General features: G+C 40.5%; 1 protein-coding gene across 2 annotated transcripts in view; it reads right to left on the bottom strand.

Annotated features, from left to right (window-relative positions):
• MAMDC2 (MAM domain containing 2) overlaps window positions 1-27845 on the bottom strand; it is a 153091-nt gene that overhangs the window by 34235 nt on the left and 91011 nt on the right. For both annotated transcript variants that reach the window (XM_045562422.1, XM_045562423.1), the window contains exons 8-9: window positions 23160-23303; window positions 19868-20133 (exon numbers count right to left, since the gene is read on the bottom strand). In XM_045562422.1, the coding sequence (XP_045418378.1) occupies window positions 19868-20133; window positions 23160-23303 (410 nt within the window). The remainder of the gene's footprint in view (window positions 1-19867; window positions 20134-23159; window positions 23304-27845) is intronic.

The following is a 27845-nucleotide window of genomic DNA, read 5'->3' as shown; positions in this document are numbered from 1 at the left end:
GATAACTGAGCAAACTTTCCTTGTAATACATAATTTCAACTCTCTTTAGAAAGTTTTTTTTTTTGGGGGGGGAAGAGGGTTGCTGAGGAGAGGGGTCTGTATAGAAACCTAGCTCCAAGGCTCTATTAGTCAAAGGGGACAAATTGTCCCTAGGCCTGTAAAAGTCCAGAAAATTTCCTGGTTAAAGTACCCAGGAAAGAAAAAATAGGGAAATAAGTATGCCAAGAAATTCATTTTCTCAAACCAAATTAGGTTAGGTTTTAAAAGAATCAGGGTTACTGATGTTCACTCTATGAGATGTCATAGTGTAAGAGCTTCCAAATACAACACATAGAATTTTGCCAGGGGAAGAAAGAAAGAAGCTTTGTAGGAAGGTGTGGAATATAATAAAATAAAACCTTTGCTGTGCAGTTAAAAAGAGTTGTTTGTATGAAACAGCTGAACACTGGCTGAATGAACTATTTTTTCACTGCCTTTTAGGGTAGTTTCCATGGCTTGTTTGATAGACATAGTGCGCCAGGTTATTGGGTTAATCCACCATCTACTTTACCAATTGAATATCCTCATTTAGGCCTATAATTAGCATGAGAATGATAGCTTCCAGAAATTGCCTTCTATGTTCAGATAAAAACATTTCATTCCTTTGCCAACAACACCATAAGTTATTCATGCTCACAAAATGAATCTAGTTAAGTTCTTATTATGCGTGGTGGACCTCAATAATTTACCAGATGGTTTGATTCTGAGTTAAATTTAACTTTTCTTCTGATGAGGTTAAAAATCCTTTAAAATCATTTGCACAGATAAATTTGGATACGGCAACTGCAGAGTTGGTGGAATAGTTATTCACAAAATTACTATAATTCAGTCCATGAAATTCCAGAGCCCTTCTAAAAGATGCTACTGGTATAATTACAATATATAATATATAATGTAATTGCATTCATTTAAACTGTGTAACAGTAAGTTGTAATAGAATTTTAAAAATATGAAAAGCACAAAGCCAAACAAAACAAAAATTCCAATATTGAGATACTTGGTAAAAAGGATGGAATTTTCACAAATCCCTAAAAATAGACTGACTGAAGCTTTATCTAGAAAAGTGAGTGTGAGATTTCAGTGTTCTTAGAATCTAGGCATGTTTTGGGAAATAGTTGCTAAAATGTAACAGCGTGCCTCCTGCAGATACTATATTTGGTTTGCATACCCCACAAGAGGCAGAATGACCATGTGTTTTTAAATAAGTCTTTAGCTGACCAACACTTTTTTTCTTAAAGGACTCATCTGTTTTGTTTTTTCTTTTTTTAAAGACCCATCTGATTTAATTCAACTTTTGGCTTCGACAAGCAACAAAGATTGAACAGCTTCCAACTTTTTCCAGGGTGAAAGTCTTTCTGCTCCCAGGAGCCTTCAGGTCTGGGGTAGAGGCCACACTGATAGAATACAGGCCTACAGCCGAATTTTATCATCTCTATTTGGGTGGTAAACATCCAAATCCCTCAACTCGTGGATTTCAGAAATCTGCATTATTTTTGGATCTTTTGGCAGAAGAGAAGGGGAGGGGAGGTTCCAGAAGAGACCTCAGAATCAGTCATATTTTAGAAAAGAAAAAGGCCTGGAGAACCTGTGATACAAGCTGCCACCCCAGCCAGCTGCAGACTGAGGCATGAAACATTGTTCTCCTTCCTGATCCCTGATAGAGCATCCTGTGTTACACAACCCTGCTCATTTTTCTCTGTTTTGCTTTCAGTATTTTAAAATATGATTCTGAAAGGCGTGAGCTTGAAACTCCCCAATTAATAGCACTGGACCAGACATATCTTTCACTTGTGTTTACGACCAGCTTCCTGTCATTTTGCCTTATGTGTATAGAGTTTTCTGTAACTTAGCACAGGACCCTGAATCTTACGCAGATTGTGGCTGAGTTCCAGAGCTGGCCGAGATTGCACCAGTCATAACCCCTCCTCTTCTCCACAGTAGCATTTCTTTCACCTCAGCCATGTCCTTCTCTCTCTCCCTCCACATCTACAACCTCATCTTCATTTGCACCCCTTTTCACTTTTTTCCTTTATTTTGGGAGCAAAGTCTGTCTGACTCCAAAGTTCATATTTTTTTCAGCATGGGACAGAGATGACTAACCCCACACAACTAATGTTGAAGGTCCAAGTGGAAAATAAATGTGAAAAGCCTCTGAAAAAAGGAACATTAGACAATGGTAAGATGGTATCATTTTTAGTGTTTTAGACTCTCTAATTCAACACCCTAACAATGAGGACATCATTATATAAAATTATCCCATAAACCTTTTATTATCACTAAAGGAAAACAGGTGTGAATGCCTTCCTGCTTTTAACATATACTCCTCTGGAGGGCAGGTGGCCATTTGGTGACTTCTTATAGGCCTTCAGCCTGCCCTGTGATTTTGCATGAAAAACACAATGCTGAGGTGGAGATACAGTGTGGTTTCTTTCTGCCCCACCTCCCTTAGGGAGTTCCCCTGGTCAAACACTTGCCTGACCAATGTAATGTAATGTAAAAACCAATTTAATTGTCATAACCAAGGACGGCCATCATAATAAGGAGTTATTGCTGTGGTTCACTTGAACGAGTATATAAAAATGTCAGTCCTACCAGAAGACATACAGAATGCAATCAATAAACAGAAAAAAAGGGAAGAATCTAGGTCTTTCTGTTGACCCTCAAGGGCTCACTGTGCTCTAGATGAATGGCTCTTGGGTCAGGAGAAGACAGCAGGCACTTTTAGCATAACCTTACTCATACTGAAACAGGAATATGGCCTTTGCCCCACTTATGTCTGAGACATAGAGACAACTGTTAGCCTGATTTTCACTGATTACCAAGGCAAGGTATAAATCCCTGACTTGATGAACAGCTACAGTTTAAAGCTTACATAACTGACTCCTTTTTAACTATACCACAACTTATTTAAGCAACCCTTAAAAATTAGACAATTGGGTAGTTTCCAGTTTCTCAATATTACAAACATTACTGGGATGAACACTGGTAGCTAAATCTTTGTGCATAACCATGATTATTCCTTTATGGTAAATCTCTATCAGTAGAATTATTATGTCAAAAGGTATGCATGCATGTTTGGGTGCTTTCTTTCTGATTCATGTAATTGAATTGTCATCGATTTATCCCCATATCAGAGCATATGAGAATCCTTATTTCCTTGTATTCTCATCTTTCCAGGGTAATGTAATATATATACATATATACATACACATATGTATTTATATATATATATATATATACACACACACACATACAGTCACACATTATATAATGATGTTTTAGTCACTGATGTACTATATATATATGGTGGTACTAAGAGTATTTTAGCATAATTTTACTGTGTCTTTTCTATGTTTAGATATGTTTAGATACACAAATACTTGTCATTTTGTTGTAATTGTCTACAGTATTCAGTACAGTAACATCCTCTACAGGTCTATAGCCTAGGATCAATAGGCTATAACAAATAGCCTAGGTGTGTAGTAGGCTACACCATCTAGGTTTGTGTAAGTACACTATGATGTTCGCACAACGATGAGATTGCTTAACAACACATTTCTCAGAATGTATCCTTGTCATTAAGCAACACATGACTATATATTCATACATATGTATATTTGAATATATATATTCTATTTATCAATTAAAAAAGAAATGTTTCACTTTAGATCCCCCAAATATATATGTGTGTGTATATATAAAAATAGGTACATGTATTTATATATTCATATATATTTTTGGGTCTAAAGTGAAATATTTTTTATACATAATGTATTTTTTAATATATAAATACATATATTTTATCTATATACATATATATTTTCTGGTTGAAAGTGAAAGATTCCTTTTTTAATTAATAAATCAATCAATACAAACAGTATATAGTATAAAGACAGCTGTTAATATAAACATCACACCAGGGTATTATATTTTAAAAATACTTTAATCCATTTGATAGACATATGTGTTATTATTTTATTATTTTTAAGATTTCTTTGATTATAAATGAGGTTGGATATATTTGTGCATTTATTTTCTAGTTGTATTTCTTTTTTTCTGATTTGCCTGTTTATATACTATATCTACTTTCCTATTTCTTAGTTTACCTTTTGCTTATTGATTTATTAGAGTAAATTTATACATTTTTATTAAATGTATTAAGAGTTTGTCATATATGTTGCAAACTTTTTTCTGGTTTGACATCTGCCTTCCAGATTTGTTTATTAGGCATTCTTTATTTGAAGAATAAAACAAAGGAGAAAGCAAATGTTTTGGTTTGAAGACTGAGATGAAATGGAAGGCTGCAAACAGTAATTTGTCCTTGAGAATTGTGCAGATACACACGTAATCTGATATTATGTAGAAAATAGAAGCTTGTGGCCCATCTGTGGTGTGATGGGCGATGCCATAGGGAGTGGTTTGTGGACTTGCTGGAGAGAGACTTCTACTAGAGGTGGGTACTGAAAAGATAGAGCAGAAAATATCTGCAGAAGGACATACAAGAGAGGGAGAAAGAGGTGGGGATTCCCATACAAAAGGAAATAAGATATCTTTTCCCCTGGTGAAATTAGAGTCTCTATCACTGTGTGAACTGTCCATTCCAACTGTGTGGTGGAGCTGGTGGCTAAAGAGACCAGCAAATGCTCACCTGGATAATGAGCTCAGAACGCCAGAGAACGCCCAGAGAATCTCAATGTGAGCATCAACAAATAATATTGCATCATCCAGAGCTTGGGAAAAGATTCCCTAAAAATGCAGCTATTGGAAGGCCGTGAAATATTCACAAGGCAGAAATTTGAGAGTATGGAGGAGAGGTAAGGTTTTCAGGTTCATAAACAAACCTTGGAATAAATGTTTGCCTAATTAAGGTTATTAGTAAAACTATGAAGAAAGAATGCCTATTCTGTCTTTTCAGACATCTCCATGGTTCCGGGAGGACAAATTGCCAATCCAGCAGTATTCCATGAAATTAATTACTCAGGAAAGAATGCACTTACATAAACACTATGCTCACGTAAGCTATGTGTTCGCAACTACCAGTCGTGTTAATCAGTCTTTCCAGTAATTTTCTCATAAGTTGACATGTAATACAGAAGCCCGTAACAAATACCTGAAAGGAAACGAAACAGAAGGAAAACAAGAGTATGCGAACCCTGCCTCACTCATACTTAATATAGAATTCTTGGCCTGACAACTGATGCTGAGTTTAGCTTGAAAAACTCAAGATCAGGCTTCTTTTCCATTCTTAGCCTGTCTATTCAATTTGACATTAAAACTTATTCCACTTGACAGTATAATGTCCTTGTTTGTGTAGGGAACAACCCTAACACATCTGGTAGCTGCTATAATGTGCTGATTACCTTGTCAGCAATTAATGATCTTGCTATTTCTACTTTGCACTCAGCTGCCCTGCTTTAATAATGCCGGTGCATTCATATCCTGGAGCAATCCTCTCTCAATGTTCCCAGACATCATGAAATGTGATAGGAAATTCATCTTCTCTCATGTTTGTTGTTTACACATTGGTTTTCTAGTTCCTTAATCCCTTTATAGCAGGGTGTCTTGCTGTTAAATAGCTACCTATTTATAAATCCCTACAGAAACTTTCTAGACTTGTTCTTCTATTTGAGTGAACTCTTAGCCATTGCCTTTAAAAATTTCAGAACCCTAGCTATTTTACATTTAGTCACATTTTCATTATTTAAGAGTGCAATTAAAAGGAAGGTTTAAAAGTGGAAATCTGAATCATAGACTTAAATTTCAACTTTATTTTCCTAAGAGGAAAAGACTTTTTGTAAGAGAAAATAAAGAAATAGAAAAAAAAAATCCACAAGAACTGTGTTGCACAATGTTAAAACACAGTTCCTGCCCTTAAGATGCCTAAAAATATAACAGGAGGTGGAAGAGACCTAGAGGTCATCTTAAAATATGTCCTTATTTCATAGAGAGGTGACACGAAATTCTGATTTACATAGTCCATGCCAGAGTCAGGCCAAGCTTCATTTTCCTAGAGTAGGGCACTTTCATTACACAAATATCATTCCAACAAGTAAAACACAAATCAGTGACATAAAAGATTCAAAGAGGAAAGGACATTTGAGATGGTCTTTGAGAGAAGTATCACATTTTTTCAGGTACCTGTAATGATTCCTGCAGCAAGATCAATGAGAAATACTTTGCTGTTGCTAAACTCTGAGGGAACATTGGAAGAGGAAGGCAGAGGGCAGAGGATGAGGATTTGAAGAGTAAGAAACTACACTGGAGCAAAGACAATAATTGAAGATGCATCTGTCAAGAAGTCTGGAGACTAAAGGAATGCAATAGGGTGGCAGCTTAAATGGGTACAGAGATGAAAGAAAAGTTTGCTGTTCATTTGTGTCAAATGCAGGAGACCAACACATGTTGCCAGTGTGCACAGGACTGATGGAGATTGGAGATTTACAAGAGAGGTAATAATTTATGAAATAAAGTCCCACAGAAGGCAGGAAGTTGAGATCAAATGCAAAGATGGGTGGGTTGGTTTTGAGTAAGAGCAAGGATAATACTTTCTTTGTCAGATTGATCAGGGGATGAAGAGAGGCAGGCGAAGCTTCAGAGATGAACAGAACTGAAGGAGCCTGTGTTGCATGCCTTCATCCTTTTGGGATACGAACCCATGAGGTCACATCCTAAGAATGAGGCTGGGAGAGCCAAGTTGGAAACTTGCGAGTGAAAATGGATCAAATGGATGTGACCCTCTGGGGTGGGGAGTGAGGAAGTCAATAAGAGATGAGATGAGTAAAAGGCTCCCCCAGAAGCATGGAGGGGAGAGTGGAGATTAGTCTTATTTTCTCCAGCTGTACAGAGAAGCCTGGGGTAAAGATGAAAGCAGCTGCCGGGGTTCCTAGGGATTAGGAGGGCTAAGGTGGAGATGCCGGGAGGACCCGGGGGTGGGGAGGAAATGATGGAAGCAAGTGCATTGATGACTATGAACACAGAATGGGGGCTGGAGACGCTGTGTTGGAGGTCAGGGAAGGGATCCGGGGAATTGAGGGGCTGGTAAAACCTGATATAGGTCCCCAGGAAGAGAGAAATGGCACAATGCAGAAATGGGAAGTTGTCTGGAAGGGAAGAATCACAGCTCTTGGTGTTAGTAAATATCATCATAAAAAGCCCCAAACCAGACTCAGCATATACGTGTCCATGTGTGTCCTTATATCCACTCCAGCAGAGAATTTCTTCTTTTAAGTACTCAAAATGAAATTCCTTCCAGGACAAATTGCTTGGGTGCTGTGCCATAGGGGATGACAGTTTATCTGACACAAAGGCAGAAACATTAACTCTTCCTTCTTCCTTTGATGGAATTATGTTGTTCTTCCTTGCCATCAACACATATTAATTGACAATTCAGTTCTCTTTCTTAACTATTTATTGAGCACCCATTCTGTTCCAATAAATTATGTTGGCATTAGAAATAAAAAACAAATAAGACACAGATCCTTTTTCTCCAGAAGCTTACATCTGATTTAAGTAGCTAGGCAGGTAAGTAGACAATTTCAGTATAATGCATTAAGCACTATGACGATAGTATGATGCTGACAGGAGCTACGCAAGGCCAAGGGTTCCAGGCCACATGCTTTTAGCGTATTGCCACCTTTGACAAAGTTAAGCAGGATTCTTTAATGTAGACCTTATCAACGGTTTCTAATATGTTCCTGTGCATCGTGAATCTTCATGTGTGAGTAGAGATCCAGTGTGCAGAATTCCACAAACTTATCTGACCATAGAATCCCTTTTCAGTGGAACATCTCTGGGGATTTGTGCTCCATTAAGTGAAAAGGGCTGACATAAGACACTTAGTAAAAAAATGTATGTATTTATTTATTTTTAAACTGGTTAAATACATAAATGCTTTTTGAAGTTTATTTGTTTTTTGGTCCTATAACAGAGTAAAGGTGTGTAGACTTAGAAGAATTTACCATAATGATTTTAATGACTGCTGGGCTGATCATTAAGCTTGATTGGACGAAACAGAATGCCTGGTCATTCTCTCATTTATGGACTGTTTAACAGTTTTTCTCCAAAAGAAATATTTAATGAACACAATATTGAGTTCCTCCCAGTGCTTCTAATTAACAAACCACTGAAAAATCTTTGCTAAAGGGAATGCTATCTTTAGGCCAGAATGCATTGCAGCATCTAATATATGTGCCATGGTGACCAAGTGTAATGTTACACTGTGAATCTGAACACATCAAGGCTAATGTTTGTGTTCCCTCGTTATGGAATTTCTGACAATCACGCTGTAGGCTCTCCTGACATTTGGCTTTTAGAAAAAGCATTTTGGGGTGAATTATTCTCTCTCCTCATTATCTTCTTTAGTGGAGGAAAGTCTCAAGGTGACTCTTGATTACATGCTGTCTATTTAGTAAAGGGGAAAAACAGACCCAGAAAACCATTTCATGATTCATGCCTTTTCAAAATGTTTCCTAAACATTAAAACAATTATTGCAGGCTGTTCATGATTGCTTGGTCATGATTGCATAAAAGCAGCCATTTCTTTAAGAAGTCTATTGCCATTAAGATAAAGATTTAACTCTGACCTAATTCTTAGTTTAAAGAATACTTTATAGCAAAAATCGAGGTGTGTAGTTATCCACATACTAAAGAGATGTTGCCTATGAAACCTTAGGAGAATCAGGACCTAGAAAAAACATTCTTTAGTCTCTTTCTCTCTGTTCAGCTAAATTTAATACATGCTAACTATGTGCCAGGTGCTATGTTAGGGGCTTTACGTGATACATCTCATTTGATCGTCACCATATACCATGGGCATACGGGGATACTACTGGTATACCCATTTCACACATGAAGAAAAGTATGAATTGAGAAGGTTACATAACTAGCCCAAATTATAGATCGGTAAGTGGCAGAGAACCCACAGCCAGGTGTCTTAATTATGCTTTATTTTCCCTGTAACCCACAGCTTTCCTTTGTGTTAAACCACTTTGAATTTTGACCCTTCCAAGGAGCCGAAGTTATTTTTAAAATAGAACAATGAGAGTTAGTAATAAAGCCCTAAACTTTTTTAGAAATCCTGGGAGTTAGGACTGGGATCCCCTCCTCACCTGATCCTACACTTCTGATGTTAGCCAGGAGAGGGATGGGAGATATTTAGGCTTAGACATTTAGGCTTAAAAACCATGGATTCTGAAGTCAAAAAAACCTAGACCTATTTCTCAGCTCTGCCACTTAATAGCTGTGTGATGCTGAACAATATCCTTAATTTTCTGCCTGAGCTTTCCTCATCTGTTAAATGGCACTATAATGCCTTCCTTCCTAGGGAGCTGTGGCATCAGAGGAAGTGTTGGCAAGTATTCAATTAAAGTCCCTCTTGTTGGCAGCCGTGATAACCTTACAGAATCTGTCCCGAAGGCTACTTTGCTAGAATGCTCTAAGGGACACACTTACCATTGCTTCATTCCTGAGTTAGAACTTTATATTATAGTTTCTGCCGAAGAGTAAATTATCTAGGGGTGACAGCAAGAACGTATTAATCTGATTAGCACATTGTCCTTAAAACACTCTGGGCATATGCCAACAGGGGAAAGAAAAGTAAAGAAAGATCCAGAGTGGAAAGCCATCTGGGAAGGAACAGGTAAGGTGGCACGCAGGTCTCAGGAGTGAAGGAAATCAGAGGAGAGAGGCTGAAAGTCTTGACTTCTTTATAGTTACGCCCGGAATGTCCCTCACTCAGCTCAGCGCTGGTCCCACAAGACAACTCAGCGAGAGCTGAAAGTAATGTTCATGAAAGCAGGTACTGTCTTTGAGTCGGGCCCTGATGAATCACACTTGGCTGGCTTTAGGAATGGGTGGTGAGGACGTGAAGCATAGGCAAAGGGGCTCTTTCCCACATCAGTGACATACGTGCGACAGGCTCTCAGTTTAGTTCATTTCTAGTAGAACACCTGGTGACTATGGGCTAGTCTGACTGCACATCCAAGGATGCCAAAGACCCTGAAAGGAAATACTTCACTTCCCTCACAGGAGTGTTGTGAGAATTAAATAGCAGAAGGTGCCTTTGCCCCAAGGCAGGCTTAGGGGAGCCTCACTTTCTCCAGGTGCACAAGCACAGGCCTTCCCCAAGACTGGGGAGAGACCTTGACCTCCCAAAGATACCCTGCACCAAAGGGCAGCCTTCAGAGCTGGCTAGACCATGATTCAAACCCCAGCCCCGCCACTTACCAACCTTAGGAAGTTCACTCATTCATTCTTTTATCCATTCATTGACCACATAGGTACCAAACAAAATGTATTGGACAGAATTTTACTTCGCACCAGGGCACAGTGCTAGATGCTGTGGATATACAGATGAACAAGACAGACAAGGTCCCTGTCCTCATGTAAGTTATATTTTCATGAGAGAAGACAGATAGATAAAGAACAAGTAACCAAATAAACAAATGAGATCATTTGAGATTGAGATAAATGTTATGCACTAGGCAATTTATTGGGGAATAATCTGGGGATGGAGAAAGACATGATTAACTGGGAGGTCAGAAAATTTCCTCTCCAAGAGGAAGCACTTGACCGGGGACAGAACCATGAGAACCAGCTTGACATGGGAATAGCTGCAGAAGGAGCTTCCTCTGTGGAGGGGGCTGCAAGCACAAGGCCCTGGTGAAGGAAAGACCTTGGGGTCCAAGGAACAGGGAGAAGGGCCTTGTGACTGTGCAGACTGTGTGACTATGTGATCATCGCAGAACGAAGGGAGACGAAGTCCGCAAAGCAGGCAGGGAACAGATCCTGCCTTGTACGCCACAGTAAGGGATGAACTTTATCCTAAAGGCCATAGAACAGTTTCACGCAAGGGAATGCCATGATCTAATTTCTGTTTCAAGAAGATGATTCTGGCTGCTGCATGCAGAGAGAGAGCACAAGGTGGAAGCAGAGAAACCAGTTAGGAAGATACTGAAGTAGGCTGGGTGAGAAATGGTGGCTTAGACTAGGGTGGTGACTGGGGAGACAGAGAAGTGGATATATTTGAGATGAATTTTAAAGGTATCACGGAAGGATTTTGTCTGGAATTTGGGGGAGACTGGCAAGGAACCAGGAAGAATTAAACTACTTTAATTTCATAAAACTTCAGTTTATTCACTTGTAAATTTGGAATCTGTTACTGTAATGTAATGTTTAAGGATTAAACAAGAGAACATATGCTGCCTGGCACAAAGTAGGTACTTGATAAACAGCCAAGCTGTCCCTTGTTCTGACCCAGGTTGAACTGGCAACCTCTAAGTGTTCCAGCAAGTTCATTTCAGAATCTCAGTTATTAAAAATTCGAACTATTATAAAATGTATGCTAAGCCCGATAGGCTCAGAAAAATCTCTCAAACTGTCATCAGTTTGGAGTTAGTTAAAGTAAACACTGAGTTATTAATGTGTAGAGAACAGCCAATAGAAGCTTCTAGACAGATTGTAACAGCTGACAAGTGTTCACCATATGCTTATTTTGGGTGCTCTGTGACTTAAATAAAACTCCTTTCTAAATGGCAAGAATATTTGGAGAGCCACGTACTCTCTGTGGACAGAAACCACATGTGGGAAACAATCACACAGGGTTTGGTGTCGTATCTCTGGAAAACTCTTGATCTCTGAAGATTTCACGGGGGTTTCCTGGCTTACAGGGTACACACAAGGACTACAGATCTGACTCCTGCTTTCTGAGTCACTCATGACGGAAAAGTTACCTAGGGGCAGGAAGACTGTCCATCCAGCTCTGTCCCTGCCTGGCTGTGTGGTCACAGGAACATCTCTCAGCATTTCAGGGTGGGGGACCTGGGCATGGACGCTACATAGATATGCCCTTGCCCAGGCCTCTGGCCACCACAAAACCTGCTGGTCTACCATGGCTGGTTTCAGTGTCGCTGAGCTGGATACAAGACAAACACATGGTCTTTCGTGTTGCTTGTTCCTTTTCTGCTTTATCATGGTTAGCTCCTTAGAGCAATAGTTCTCTATGTTGCATGTTACAATCCCTGAGTGCACTTTATAAAATACTAATTCCCAGGCCCTGTGCCAAGAGATTCTGACCTAATCGGTATAGTAGATGCTATAATATGCTGCCCAGCCAACCCTTTAGGAATGAAGAGCTTATGCCCCAGCTGCTGAAGGTGCTGTCAGCAGACAGTACTCAGATTGTCAGACCACTCTGGGAAGTGCCTTGGCTGAAGAGAGCTGCCTTGTTCAAGGCAACGCCTCTTCCTGAGGTAGCCAGCATCTAATGACTGATCAATATGGAGCTATATAGACAATATTGCTCAATTCAGGACAACTCTGAAGGGCCACGCCAGCTTCAGAGCTCTGAGCAAGCGAGTTGAGGCCTTCACTGAGAATGCATTGCAGCCCAGCAGCTCCCCTGCCTGACTCCGCTTCCTTCCTTTCCCTTCCTTCAGTAAGGAGCCCCAGAGCACACCCTCGTAAACTTCCCGCATGCTAATCTCCATCTTAGTGCCTGCTTTCCATGGTTTGAGGTAACACTTGGGCATCAGCCTTTTAAAGCTCTCCAGGTGATTTTAATGAGGGTCAACAACCCCTGATCAAAAGTCAGAATGTGACAGTCAACAGACAACTATTGAGCATCAACTGTGTGCCAAATACTCTGCTAGGTTTTTGGCTTCAGATGGAAAAGTAAAGAAGAAAGAGATTAAGAAAACTGACTATTTCTCATGCCTGTAATCCCAGTGACTTGGGAGCTGAAATGGGAGGATCACCTGAGGCCAGGAGTTCAAGACCAGCCTGGGCAACAAGGTAAGACACTGTCTCTACAAAAAAATTAAAAAATTAGCTAAGCACAGTGGCACATGCCTGTAGTTCCAGCTATGTGGGAGGCTGAAGCAGGAGGATTGCTTGAATACAGGAGTTTGAGGCTGCAGTAAATTATGACTGTGCCACTGCACTCCAGCCTGACACTCAGACACAGTGAGACCTTGTCTCTAAAAAATGAAAAGCAAAAAACAAAACAAGAACTATGACTGCAAAGCTAGTAAGTGGTAGAATTAGGATTTAAAACTAGCCAGACTCCTGTGTATATGCTCCTAATCGCTGTGTTCTGCTGTCTCCAAGATGATGAAGGAGAAGCATCGGATGCCCAGGGAGCCCTACCCTAGCCATGCTGGTTAGGGATAGGGTTAAGGTCAGAGAAGGATTCTCTGAGGAAGTGAGATTTAAGTTGATATCTCAATAAGACGAGTCTAGGGAGAGGCAACAGAATATGCAAACACCCAAGTTAAGAGAGAGCATAGTATGTCCCAGAAACTGATTGTTTGGTGTGATTAGAACTCAGACAGCAAGAGGCAAAGCTGGGGAGGTGGCTGATATCAGAGTACACACAGAGCCTTTTCTGTAACAGCAATAGGAAGCCAAAGGGTTCCTGTGGGGGAGGGTTGCATCGTGACAACTCTGCTGCCAGACAGAGGACAGATTGCAGGGCAACAAGAATGGATGGCAGGTGGGTTTGGTCTTTAATTTCAATTTACAGAATCAACTTATAGGCCAGTGGTTCTCATCCCAGGATAGGATGGCACCTCTGGGGCCATTTGGAAATGTGTGGAAATATTTTTGGTTGCTACAGTAATCACAGATGTTAAAAATCTGGTAATGTGAGGGATGGCCCCACACAAAGGCACAACTGTCCTATTCAAAATGCCACCGGGGCCCTCATTGGGAAATCCAGCCATATGCAAGCACAGAAGGCTTAATTGTCACAATATAAATGTTACATCCATAGCAATTTAAAAAGAATTGTATATGTGTGAGAATTTGGAAAGTGGAGCAGGCACAAGAGGTAAAGAGAGGTGTAGGGGTATAAATGTATTCATCTTACATAGTGGGTATCAAGAGGTACTGTCTAAAGTTTATGGGTCCAAATGATGGCTAAGTATATTAAAGTTATAAAGAGAACCAAGAGAAAAGTACAAAATAAAAACAGCCCTTTCACCTGTGGCCTCTGCCTGGGCTGGGATGCCCTGTGGAGCTCCAAACACTTGTGGAGGGGCCAGCTATGGACTTTGGGAAGCGCAATGCCAGGATAACTTGAAAATAAGGCATACTTCATCCGTGTGAAGACAGGAAATAGTGGCAGGCAGACAGTCTGCATGTGGAGTTTTCAGATGTCTTCACTCGAATGAGAAACCTGCCTCTGTCAGGATTTCAGATGTCTGACAGCCCTGTGTGACACCTAAATAAGTATTGGGAATAGAAGTTAGAGAAAACTTCACTGTATTCTTTGAAGTTTATTCAGGACATCAACAAGGTGGCAGAATAGGATGGTCCAGTGCTCAGTGCCTCATAGAAACATCAATTTGACAATTATCAATATGCAAAAATATATCCACAAGAGCTAAGGAAACCAAGTGAGAGATTACAAGGTATAGCATAGAAATAACATGCATTGAAGAGGGTAGGAAAGACAGTTTCACAGTACTCACATCATCCCTTCGCTAAACCCAGGCAGCACAGCTCAGATATCTTTTGCATGGGAAAGGAGAGTAAATTAAAAACCAGATATGCTTTGGACCCCAATACCAGCCCCACCTTAGTAAAACCCAGTGACAGGCAGTTCTTCACAGCTTCATACTCCAGGCTGGTACCTGAGGACTTAGACTCCAGGTCAGGCCAAGTACCTGTGGATCTTGGCTTCAGGCTGGCCCCAACATACAGGCTTCTAGGCCCACTGCTGCAGGCTAGCTGGCCCATGGGCCACACCATATGGTGTTCCAAGAATCTTTGGATGAGCTGATTGGTGAAGAGTTTTCTCTGCTGAAGCCAGTCTGTAAAGACTAGAATAAGTTCCCACTTCTTCAAATGTACAGAAACCAACTCATGGCCACAAGGATCATGAACAATCAGGAAAATACAACGCCACCAAAGGAAAAAACTGAAGCACCAGTATCCAACCCTAAAGAAATGGAGATTTATGGACTGCCTGAGAAAGAATTCAAAATAATTTTAATAAAAAAGCTCAGTGAGTTACAAGAAAATACAGAAAGAGAACTACATGAAATCAGGAAAACAATACATGAATAAAATGAGAAGTTCAACAAAGAGATAGAAATCATTAAAAAGAACCAAACAAATTCTGGAACTAGAGAATACAATATCTAAACTAGAAAATTCCATAGAGAGCTTCAATAGCAGACTCTGAAGAAGAAAGAATCTCTGAACTTGAAGACAGATCATTTGAAATAACTCAGAGGAATGAAAAGAAAAAAGAATGAAAAAAAGTGAAGAATGCCTATGGGAATTATGGGATACTGTCAAGAGAACCAACAAACACATTTTGGGTGTTCCACAAAAAGCAGAGAAAGAGGCAGAAAGTTTAAAGAAAACTTCCCAAATCTGGAGAGAGAAATTAACATCTAGATCCATGAGGCCTAGAGAACGACAAATACATTAAAGAGATCTTCACCAAGACACATTATAATCAAACTCTCAAAGACATAGAGTTTTGAAATTTATTCATATATGTACTACCTATTCAAAGACTTTGAAAATCCTGCCCTCTTTCCCCATGTCACTGTTAGAAGAGGAGCCATTGGTTAACAGTTTTCTGTTTTTAAATAGCCTTAACAAATGACCTTGTTCTAGGGGATTAAATCTGTCCGAGTAGATTTTTGAGGCCACAGCTCTGCTATAGGCAGCATAACATAATATTCAAAAGCTCTGGCTTTGTCTCTAGCTGCAAGACCAAAGGCAAGCTTCTTAATTTCTTATGTAAAATAGGAATAATGTTACTTTACCCTCAATGGTAATTAATATGCATTATTAGCTGCTTAGTATAGCACATAAATATAATAGTAGTCAATTTTACTAGACTCCTGAGCCCCGAGAGAGCAGAGACCCTTTATTTTGTTTACTATTATGTACTGGAAAGTGCCTGGAACATAATAGTAGTCTCTGAAATATTAGTTGACTGCTGAATGTCAAATGATTGACCTCAAAGGTGTGAATCCCATTTTGTAACATTTTAGGCCTTTTACCTTTGTCAAGTTTAATTCTCTCATCAAAAGAAACTTTAAGAAAAATAATGTCACAATGTCATTGATGTCATGACTTCCCATATTCACCTAATGAATGTGTTTTATAATAGATTTTATGGTGTCAAAATATGTCCTCAATCTCTTAATGTCTTTTCCTCTGCTCAAAACTGGAAAAAGTCCTCATTATTATCTCAAATCCAGGCTCTATTCTGCCACTGAAAGTTCCATTATCAAACTTGTCACTGAGATCTTTCAAAGTTTCAGCAGCAATTCTTGCTTTTTTTTTTTTTTTTTTTGAGACAGAGTCTCACTCTGTCACCTGGGCTAGAGTGCAGTGGCATCATCATAGCTCACTGCAACCTCAAACTCCTGGGCTCAAGTGATCCTCCTGCCTCAGCCTCCAGAGTAGCTACAACTATTTTTGTAGAGATGAAGTCTCACTACCGTGCCCAGGATGGTCTCAAACTCCTGGCCTAAAGCAATTCTCTTGTCTTGGCCTCCCAAAGTGCTGGGTTTACACATGTGAGCCACCACACCCAGCCAGCAATTCTTGCTTTGAAGGCCTCATTCCTGGTGCAGACCCACACTCGGTCTCAAGTAACCCAAATGTGAATAGAGCTCTTGACTCATCTCTGCTCACAAACAGGCCCACCCTGAGGCCAGATCCCTTGTCAATCTACTTCATCAGACCAAGATCTTCAAGAGCTGGTGATTTGTCTTTTCCATCATTGTATCCCCAACCTTGCTTGTATAGTGTTCTTCACGAAATAGGCATTTGATGAATGAAGTCTTGTATTTTTAACTTTGGTTTCCTATGTGTCTTTTTGCTGCTTTGCCTCTAAGCACCTATAACACTTCTTTGAATCTCCCAAAACATCACTAAGATCCTCAATAATGAATTACTCACTTGAAAAATAAAAGCATAACTAAAAGTGTGAATAAGAGAAGGGAAAGGAACAGTATCAGTAAGCTAAACTCCTTATCTTTCATGTCAGGGAGTCAGCAAATACTGTTAAGGTTAATGAATCAAGAAATGGAGGTAGAAATATAATATTTAGAATATAGAGCAAACTTTCAGAAAATCAGGAAGAAAAACAAGAAGTAAAATTAGAGTATGAGTTCAGGAATAGGAAGTGGTGGGGGAAACTCTGACTTTTCATTTTATTCATTCTCTTAAATACTTTTTGCATGTTTATTTCCATCTGTGTATGTTATATAAGTGAGTGAACTTTAGTTTTCTGCCTTACTTAATGCATGCCTCTGTGATGGACATCATACGGTTCTCTCACTTTCTGAGGAGCTAGTTCTATTCAGCAGGGACCTGCCAACAACTATGGGCCACCTTCAGACATGTGTCCATGTACCCATAGTTTTCAAGTGTTCAACTGTACCATCTCCTCATCTGCACTGGGGCTGAATCCATGAGTATTTTCTTCCAAGTGCTGTAAGAACTTCCGTGCCCCTACTGGGTCTAGATCCATTTTTCCCTAAGTGGAACTGAGGGAAGGGGGCAGGGGACACTGTGTAGTCGCTGAGAAGCTTGGTAGTCAGCCTCTGGAGAAGAAAGGAACAAATTCTCCAGGGCACCCTTATCTGCTGGGAGGCTCCTTCCAACTGCGTGGGAGTCAGGTACGAGCAGGGATTCACTATAAAGGAATGAGTACATTCCTAACAAGCCACGTGTCTGTGAGTAGAGGACATGGGAGGGAGAGGAGTGGAGTGATGAGCAGGAGTTAGAATCCAGCACAGCCTGAATCTGAACTCTTCAAACACCAGCTCAGTTGGGGCTCTATTTGCCATTAATTTTTGTAACAACTACTCCTCTATCTTTCTGTGCAGCCTTTCCGAGGGACAGTGAGTTGCTTACTTAGTCTTCTATCATCTGTGATCTCCTCTTCCAGGGTAGGATCTGAGCTTCATTCATCTTTATATCCCTTGCACTGAGCATATACCTAATAAATGCTGGTTGAGTAAATGAATAAATGAATAAATAAAAGCCAAATGAATAAACAAAATGCTCATTATATCCTCCCTTTTTTAAACATCAGCAAAACAGGGTATGGAGTATAACAAAAATTCCATTACTTTCTGGTACATCCCTGATTGTGTGACTGGTGCATGTCTATTTGTGTGTGTACATGTGTGTTTCTGTGTATGTGTTACCATTACTCCTTGCAGGAGTTAGATAATTAGTAATGGGAATGCAAGTTAAGCCTTTGGGATCCCTAAGAGGTGCAGGAAAGCTTGGACTTCTCCAGGACTAATGGATTAAAGAGGAAATTCAATAACCCTGCAAGTGTGGGATGACATTTGTAGAAAGAAAGGTTCACTCAAAAAATATTTGGAATTGTCTAGGCAATAAGCTTAAAGAGCATGAGCCTAGGCTACAAGTAGACACTTGGCACTAGAAACACCAATTTGTTTCCTCTCTTGCCCGGGGAGCTGAGCCAAATATCTGTTTAGTCAAGTGAACAAAGTATGATGGAATTAAGCAGGAGATACCTACAGCAACACTATCTATTTAATTAGCCTAAAAAGGATAACAAGCAGTGCCTGTGAGAGCGTGGTAAAATTTGTATGCTTCTCTTCCACTGGAGATATTATAAATTGGTTTAACCCTTTTGGAAATCAGTAAGTCAAAGAGGCTGCCATGCCATTCTTGTCTAGCAATGGAAAAGAACTTTGTAAAGATTTTCAGACATCTTTGATTAAGCATTGTAAAGATTTAATCACGCCCTGGCAGGTGTTCCAATAGATTAAAAGTAACCAAGCAACATTGTGATAGGAATGGTGTACAAAATTTCCTTATCAGGAAGTTATAGATGGACACAGCTATCATTCTGTCCAGATAGTTCTAACTAAGAGAAGTCCAGAATGTTTGTGAAGGTTCTGCAGTTCTCCCAGGTTTGTAGCTTCCCCTGGGGAGCCTGGACTTTGGGTAATTCCTGGATAATTAATGTGATCAATTGATTTATCCATTCATTCAAAAATGTTTATTGAGCTTCCATCGTGCTAGTTATCAATTTGAAGGAAGGCACCTCTTTATCTTTCTTTGGGTCCCTTTCTTGCGCAGAGAGGATACTCAAGAGATATTTGCTGCTTGACAGGCTGAAACAAAATGGATTTTCCCACACCAGTTTCATATCTGGGTTTTAGTTGACAGAATTTATTGCATCTGTAAAACTTCCTTAAGTTTATGGGTTGCTAAGCTTGGGAGATTACAGCTTTCATTTTGCATTCCCCTTACAATAAAGATCTCTTTTTGTATTTTCATTGCTATCAAAATCAGCTACTGATGGCTCCCTTATGTAAATTCTCTTTGGTAGGGGCAGAGTTGGCTGCATACCTTTTAAAGAGCTTCCTCATCTAGTGCTAAATGCTGGAGCCTTAGGTTGTTGACCTTAAATCCTCAGCTTAGAGGTTCACTGATTTCACCTTTTCTTAAATACTAGCATTCCCATCGGTGTGTGCATGTGTGTGAGAGAGAGGGAAAGAAACAGAAAGAGAATTATGGCTTAAACCTAAAGTTCAGCTGTTGAACTTAGACTATTTATTAATATGTACTCCCAGGCTTTGGACTATTCTCGGGGAATCTTAAGAGATAAACAAAAAGCCATGATACAGAGACCTGGAAAACAGAAGAGAACTGAAGGATTAACTTGCATGTGGCTGGGGTTAGAGTGTGAGGGCGAGGCTGTTAGCCTGAGCAGAGGAAAATAATATATCAACAGTCGACAGTAACTAAACAGAAATTTACAAACTAGTCCAGCAAGAGAACATTGTCAAAGGATGCACAGGTTCTACTGTACCTTGGTAGGCATGGGCTTCTTAAAGGTGATTTCGGCTTGCAGCCAAACACCCCTTGGAGACTCCAACAGAGACCAGATCTTTTCTTGAACCACGTGGTTCTCTTCAAAGATATAAACGGCTAGGGTGTCACTCATTTTTAAAAACCCGTAGATGGCGTAATGAAAACGCAGACAATACTGCAAGTTTCCTGGTAGAGAGGGACCGTAGAGCCTTCCAATGTAGCCAGGCTGAGATGTGAACTTTGTGTTGGCCAGCAAGTAATACCCTGTGAACAAGACAAAGCATTTAGTGTATTCTCAATGAAAAATAATCTAATCCAGGTTAGCAGGTGGAAAAAATGTGGTTAAAGCAGTGGCATTTGCCAGCAGAGACTATTTCCATAGGCTTTAAATGATAGAAAGCATTTTCTAATGTCTGCAATTTGAAAGAAAAGATCTATGTGACTCTATTGTAAGTAAACTTCCTTCAATTCTAAGTAAACTTTATAAACCAGTGAAGATTTCCTACTGCATATGCTCAAATTTCAGTAGTCATTTACGCTTTTCATGAAACAAAAAGGATGAAATCATCTTGGAGCTACCAGCTGGCTTGGGTTGTATATGCTTAGTGCTGGGTTGCAGTGGAGGGACAGCCCAGGGCAGATTTTTCCTTCTTAGCTGTGCAGTGACCAATGGGGACGGAGGGATCAGAGTCTGGCCCTGCAGTCTTTGTAAAAGGGAGTTTGTGTGAGTGGCCAGACCTCCTCTCTTGATCAAATGTTGAACTTGCCCCTGAAGAGCAAGTTTTTAATCAGATAGTCCCTCTCAGGTGCTGAAGATCTGTGTTCTTCCCTTATTTCTAAATGGCATAAAGAAAAATAAGATCAGGAAACTTCCTCTCTCACCACCCTTATGGTCAATTTTTAATAAAACAGGTCCATGTATCCTGGAAAGCCCGGAAAGAAAAGAAAAAAAATAACACCTACTTTTTTTCTTTCCCTTTTCTGCTCACTCCCCCATCAATTTTCTTTTGGGCATATCACTCTTTGCTACACAGTTTAGTTTTATCCAATTATTTAACACCAGAGCTCACTCTCTCTCCATACACAAAGAAGCCATGTGAGGGCACCACAAGAAGGTGGCCATCTGCAAGCCAGGAAGAGAGGTCTTAAAGAGAGGCCTTCTCTGCTGAAAACCTTTCAATGGCTTCTCATTTCCTTTATAACAAACTCCCCAGTGCTCATTCTGCCCTGCCACGCCCATCATCTGTCTCCTCTCCAACTTCTTTTTCCTCCACTGTCTCCACCCTCCCTCCCCACAGTGCAGCCACAGCCACACTGACCTTCCCGCTCCGTGGTGTGACTAGCTCTTCCCGAACTCAGGACCTTCGCAGATGCTGTTCCCTCTGCCTGGATCACTCCCATGCTCTCAGCTAACTGCAGCTTCCCTCGGAGAAACCTTCTCTGAATCCTCCACCAAAACTTCCCTCTATTCTTTCTCAGAGCTCATTCTTCATTTCTTTCATAGCACTAAAGGAGATCAGAACATGCCACCCCCAAACATGCCACTTTGGCATATGAATTATTTTGAGCTAAAGGCACTTGAAAGATAGCAAATTTAGGAAGGGCTCTCTGGTCTCCCACCTTCTACCTAAATGCAGGTCATAAAATTTCCCATGAACCAGGTGTCCTCCCTGTACCAGGAAGGGAAGAGCATTCTTACAACAGAAGACCGGGAGTTGACGCTAAGGTGGATCTGTACAAACCAACCTACTAAAATAACCCTTATCTTTTATTGGTTCCCCCATACATTTCCTAATCACTTTCCCATACCTTACTGCCCCTAGAAGCTTTGCCTTGTCACTTCTCTATGATTTTATCATTCTTTGTTAAAAATGGTATATAAGCTCTCTGGCCTATCTGCTTCATTGAGTGTTCATTTTTCCTATAAAGGCTCCCATGTAAAAATGGTAAATAAAACTTGTATGTTTTTCCCCTGTTAATCTAGCTTCTGCCAGTTTAATTCTCAGGCCCAGCCACAGAACCTAAGAGGGTAGAGGAAAAGCTTTTCTCTCCCAGTAGCACTTACCGCAACTGTAATTATAAGTTTATTTGTGCATACATTTGTCTAATGTTCCTCTTGCCCATTGAAATGATTGTCGGCCAGCGAGAACAGGATTCACATCAGATTTGTTTACTATTGTAGTGCCCAGGAGTTAACATACTTGAATCGTTATCTTGCTTTAAAAATTGACAAAGTGAGAGTATAGGGAGTGTCTGTTCCTAAACAGCTCCCTGTTTCATCAGCTCACTGTTCCTAGAACTCAAAGGTTTCTCTAGAGATGATTTTCCAGTTAGTCTGCGAAGGTCAGAATAGGTTTTGTAGGGCCTGTATTCCTACCAGTGAGGCAACCTCTAAAAAAAGGAATGCAAAATGACAAGTGCAAAATTGTGAGGGCCCTTTCAGGGCCTTTCCCAGGGCTGGTCCCAGACAGGGGCCCTGGAACTTAAGCTTCATCAGCTTCATGATAAATTCACCCCTGTGCCCAGTGTATAAATACTTGTTGAATAAATGAATGAGACACTAAACCCTCTGAAATCATGCTCTTTCCACTTGTCTCCAGTGCAGTGGGCTCTGCAAAATATGTCATTAAATTAATAGGTAATCCCTATACAAGGAATGCTCAAACTCAGGTTTCTAAGAGCTCCTTATAGATATATCCATCAAGTGTCCAACATGCATTTTCAAATAACTTCCCTCAACAATAGATTTTTTAAAATACACCTAAAATTTCCTAATTTAACCATTTTAAAGTGTACAATTCTGTGGCATTTAGTACATTCACAATGCTGTCCAAGTATCACTACTATCTAGTTCCAGACCACTTTCATCAGCCCAAAGGGAAACCCATCCCCACTAAACACTCTCCATTCCCCCCACCCCAGCCCCTGGCAACCGCTAATCTGCTTTCCATCCCTATATCCCCATGGTTTTGTCTGTTCTGAAGATTTCATGTAAATGGAATCCAATAGTAATTTTACAGTATTTCATTTAAAGTGAAGAACAAAATAATTTCCAAAGATTTGGCTATTAAATTAACTGGCAAATACATTTGCTTGCACAACAAATTGAATTCCAATTTTTATAAAAATTGTCAAACACAAGATTATCTATTGTCTTTCCTTCTCCATAGCTGCTTTTTTTTTTTTTTTTTTTTGTAAGTTGATGTCTTTGTAGGCGTGGCTGAGGAATGGCCAAGGAGGCATGCAGACTACCTGGGGGGGGGGCCCACGTGGGCAACCTGCTGGTTTACCTGAGCCCGTGGTGTGGTCTCCAGCCCGATACATGTTTGGTTTTACTTTCACTCGGGTCCAACCCGGACCTTCTTTATCTTGGTAAAAGTTGCAGAGGTCTTCCTCAAAATTGCAGCTTGCTTCCACAGCACTGAAAGGAAGATCTGAGCAAAGGAGAACCAAAGTTAACAACAGTCAAACCCGAAGATCTCAACAGTCTACGGCAACCGGTTGACAGATACATATACATTTATGCCGGGGGAGACGGAAGAAGTAAAACACAGCTAAATATTTTTACCCGAATGGCACGCTGCCAGGTTAGCATCAAAGCAACATTTGAACATGACAGGAAAATTGTTCTTTTCCTCTCTACAGGGAGGGGTGAAAAGAGCCCTGTTTATTATACTCTCTACAAAAATGAGGTACTAGATTTCAGAAAAAATTTCCTTTCATGACTGTAAGCATTGATTCACACGCTTCTTCACAATTCAAAATTCATTCATACACAATTTAAAAGAAAGAAAGGGAAAAGGAAAGGATTTCAAGGGACTCTTAATTTCTAAGATACATATTTTAGAAATAGTATTTTCTAGAAATAATTTTCCTTTGTTGCCCAATCTCTGTGTCAGAAGCACAGCTGCTGTCTACTTATAACTGATATTAGTAGCAGGAGCTGATCCGCTTGAAGAAAGTCCTCACTCAGTACAAATCATGCAGTTCAAAAAGTCACAACAATTCTGTCTCGGGTTCTGCTATTGTTCTGGCTTTGCTGAGTTCTGGTATCATTTACCCTGATTTTATAAATATCACCTCAGCCTAGATGGCCGAGAGGAAGTAGGACATAAAAGGTGACTGCTTTTTTGAGAATAACTTTATAGTCCTGTTAACAAGTGAGTTGTACATCTCACTGTTCAGATTGCCTGCTGAGTCCAGAGGAGATGTGACCATAGCAGTTTTGGACACATTCCATGCAGCCGAGTGTGATTCTGGTCTGCACGCCGACACACGTGTCTGACATTGTAGCGAAAGAGGGCACTGTGTGAAATAACTGGAAAATCATCTCTAGAAAAATATTTGAGTTCTGGGATTGGGGACCTGATGAAACAGGGAGATGTTTAGAGACACAGACTCACTGTCCTCTTGATCTGTCAATTTTCAAAGGAAGAAAACATTCAAGTGGGCTGAGGAACTGACCCAGATTAAAAGGAATGAAAGAGGCACAACACTCAAATGCCACCAAGGATCCAAGATTCAATCTTGGTCCAGAAGAACAAGAACAAATATCTATAAAGGATATTATTGGGACAATTGGAGAAACTGGTGTATGAACTACAGGCTAGTTGATAATATTGTATCAGTATTGAATTTCCTGAGCTTCATAATTATCCTACAATTAATTACATTGGAGAGTGTGTTTGGCCTTATAAAATTCACATTAAAATATTTAGGGGCGAAGGGGCATGATGTTAGCAACCTACTCTTCAATGATTGATAAAGCAAACACAGCAAAATGTTCATGTGCAAATCTGGGGGAAAAGGAAATGGGAGTTCTTTGTAGTATTCTTGCAAATTCTGTCTGAGTTTGAAATGCTATAAAAATAAACAGTTTCAAAAACATTAAAGTTTTTAAAGAAATAAGTGACTAACACCACATTACAAAAAAAGATTAGGAAGAAAATGTTCCTGTATAACTAGAACCTGATTGTATCTCAGGCAACGCACCCTAGGAAGCGCACCAGGAGCAAACCCTGATGAGCCAGACAGGGGAAGAGGAAACGCAGAAAATTCTCAGGGCGCTAAGGCCGGTGGATTAGCCCACGCTCTGCTCTGCCTGATTCTGTCAGCACCAGGGCATATCTTTAACCCCTGAAGATAAAGTTGGTGAAAAAATGAATATAATGTCATACAAACAAGGATCCTTTGACATTCTCCTATGGAGATTGGAGACCACAGGAAACTTCATTAAGGTCTCTAGTATTAGTCACCCCTCTGATATCTGGTAATGAAAAAACAAATGAAAAGTCCAAAATCTACAGATGGTTGTCTAGCTCAGGAAACGGGGTGGCACTCCCAAATGCCGGGCATGAAGAAAACAGCAGGTCAGTGGAATTACTCATCAGGAATGAATCTCAAAGCAGTACCCTTGGGCAACTGCAAGAAAATCTTAACTAATTTATTAGGTGTGTGGGAGGGGGTGGGAGGTGGTACTAAAACTAGAAAGTTTATAGCAGTTTTATTCATAATTGCCAAAACTTAAAAGCAACCAAGATGCCCTTCAGTAGGTGAATAGATACATAAACTGTGATAGATCCAGGCAATGGAATATTATTCAACCCGAAAAAGGAACGAGCTATCAAGCCATGACAAGACATGGAGGAAAGTTAAGTGTGTATTAATTACTAAGTGAGGGCTGCCAATTTGGAAAGACTACATATTGTATGATTCCAACTATACGACATTCTGGAAAAGGCACAACTATAGGGACAGCAAAAAGATCAGCGGTTGCCAGGGGTTGGGGGGTAGGATAAACAGGCAGAGCACAGAGGATTTTTAGGGCAGGGACACTGTTGTGTCTGATACTCTAATGGTGGATACATGTCATGACACATTTGTCCAAATCCATAGAATGTACAACACCAAGGTGAACCTTAATGTAAACTATGGACTGTGGGTGACCGTGATGTGGGGGGCTGGGGGAATATGGGAAATCTCTGTACTTTCCATTCAACTTTGCTGTGAACCTAAAACTGCACTAAAAAATAAAGTCTATTAAAAAAAAACTTGACAGTAATCAAAGATCACATCTCTTCATGGTGATAGATTGAGTTATACAGAAAGGATTTTTCTGATGATGTGATCATATTCTTTTACTAAATACCTAGTTTTAGAAATGGATTTGTCTGGGGTCCTGAGAAGGTCTGTTAAAAAGGAAATCTCAAAAGCTTAACTCAGAGGTGAAATCTTTTTCAGCTAGAATGCTGCTTCTGCCCTGAGACAACATCTGATTGCAGAATATGGGGCCAGAGGGTCCATGTGTGACCAACAGTGCGCTCCCAGAGAGCTGGGGTGGATGCTAAGCCTTTGCTTCAAGCTTGTTTCAGAAGTGTGGGTCAAGTGGTGATGACCAATTGAGCTACTGGGGAGTGTTAATGACATATCTAAAGCATGGGGAGGAATCAGAGGCAGTTGGAAGCCCCTGAGCATCAGCTTATGATCAGGAAAAAAAGAAAAAAGAATTAAAGCCCCTTTAAGCAAGTTATCAAAAAACATCATCCTGTAAGGTTTAATCACTTGCTTTCTGACATTTGAACTTTTTAGGAATGAGAGGCTTTGAAGATAATCTAATTAGATGCGGTGTGTTGCAGTTTGAGAAGAATAGTTGGGAGCATTTCTCATTCTTTCCTCTGTTCCATAGGGTTCATGGAGACAAACTCAGCATCAGTCCTACCGATCTAAAAAGGTCATCAGCCCCTGTGGTGCTAACAAGAGAGATACTGGGAGTAGTGTGCTCTCTAGAATGGCTAAAATTGCAGGATAGTTTTATTTTAGTATAAGCCAGCCCGAAGGCAGGCTGCAATAGCTCAAAGCTGGCTTGGGGAAGAGAGTGAGTGGGACCCATCATGCTGAGGAACATGATGAAGCAAGAGGCTGGGTCACTGGCAAGCCTGTAGAGACCTTTGGGAGCACCTAAGATAAGGAAGGCTGTGGCAACTTCAGCTATAACCTAAGCAGCAGTTGGACCTGGGTTGCCAAGTAGAAAAGAGGTCTCGGCAGCATGCTTTTGGTGAATGGCCGATTTGGGGATTCAGGTAGTGATCCTCCGAGAGACATGTATCCACGGATGTCAGAATCCACCCAGTCCATGGCCTGAGGGTGGGGTAGACCTAATCCCAGAGAGGAGGTTGGACCCGCATGTGGCAGGGCAATGGAGCTCTCAGTTTCAGGTTTGGCAAAGTGGATTGGATCACCTGTTAGGCATTCAAGGATTTGCAGACCAACAGGAGGGCTTATTCCTACAGTCTAGACTTCAGGACCAACGTGGTTGTGGAGGGAGAGTATGTGGATGGAAAGGGATGGAAAGGGAAGTTCCGTAACTCAAAGTGGGGATGGCCTCACTGTCCTCTGGAAGCTTTCTTGGGGGGGGACACATGACACCGAGTGTTGAACACCTGTGACTATGCAATGGGTCACAAGTTTGGGAGACTGGATTAACTCTAAGCCTAACCAGATGGTGGGAACATGGTGCTTCATACGCTGAAATAATTCCTGTCTCAGCCTACAAGAGAGAAGAGGGAAGAAAATGCTTGAACCAGCTGGGAAAAGCAGAGACAACAAGTCTAAAGCTAACCGAGATAAAGAAAAAATGTTGGCACCTGTTTTGAAACAGAAGGGCATAAAGTATTTGCGAAATGCAAGATGAAGTATGAAAACTGAAGGGCTCAGCTTCTGAAGAGTCAGTTTGGCCTGAAGCCACTCAGCGAAAGGCACAAAGCAGGCCCCAGCGGACACATTCATCAAGGCAGTGCCCCTGACTGGTTCCTGTTAGCTGCCATCTGACCCGCTGTTCTCCTGGGAAGGGGTGGGTGTATTTTGAAAATAAAGTACATAATGTTGTCTCATGACCAAGCATTTTCTGTGTGTCATACTCTATGCAGTGGCCTTCATAGACATTAGCTCATTGATCTTCCTGACAACTCTAGGAGACA

Source organism: Lemur catta, chromosome 10 (genome assembly GCF_020740605.2).
Source record: "Lemur catta isolate mLemCat1 chromosome 10, mLemCat1.pri, whole genome shotgun sequence".
NCBI classification, from domain to species: Eukaryota; Metazoa; Chordata; class Mammalia; order Primates; family Lemuridae; genus Lemur; species Lemur catta.
The sequence above is the reverse complement of the archived record's forward strand: the minus strand, read 5'-3'. Positions and strand labels throughout refer to the sequence as shown.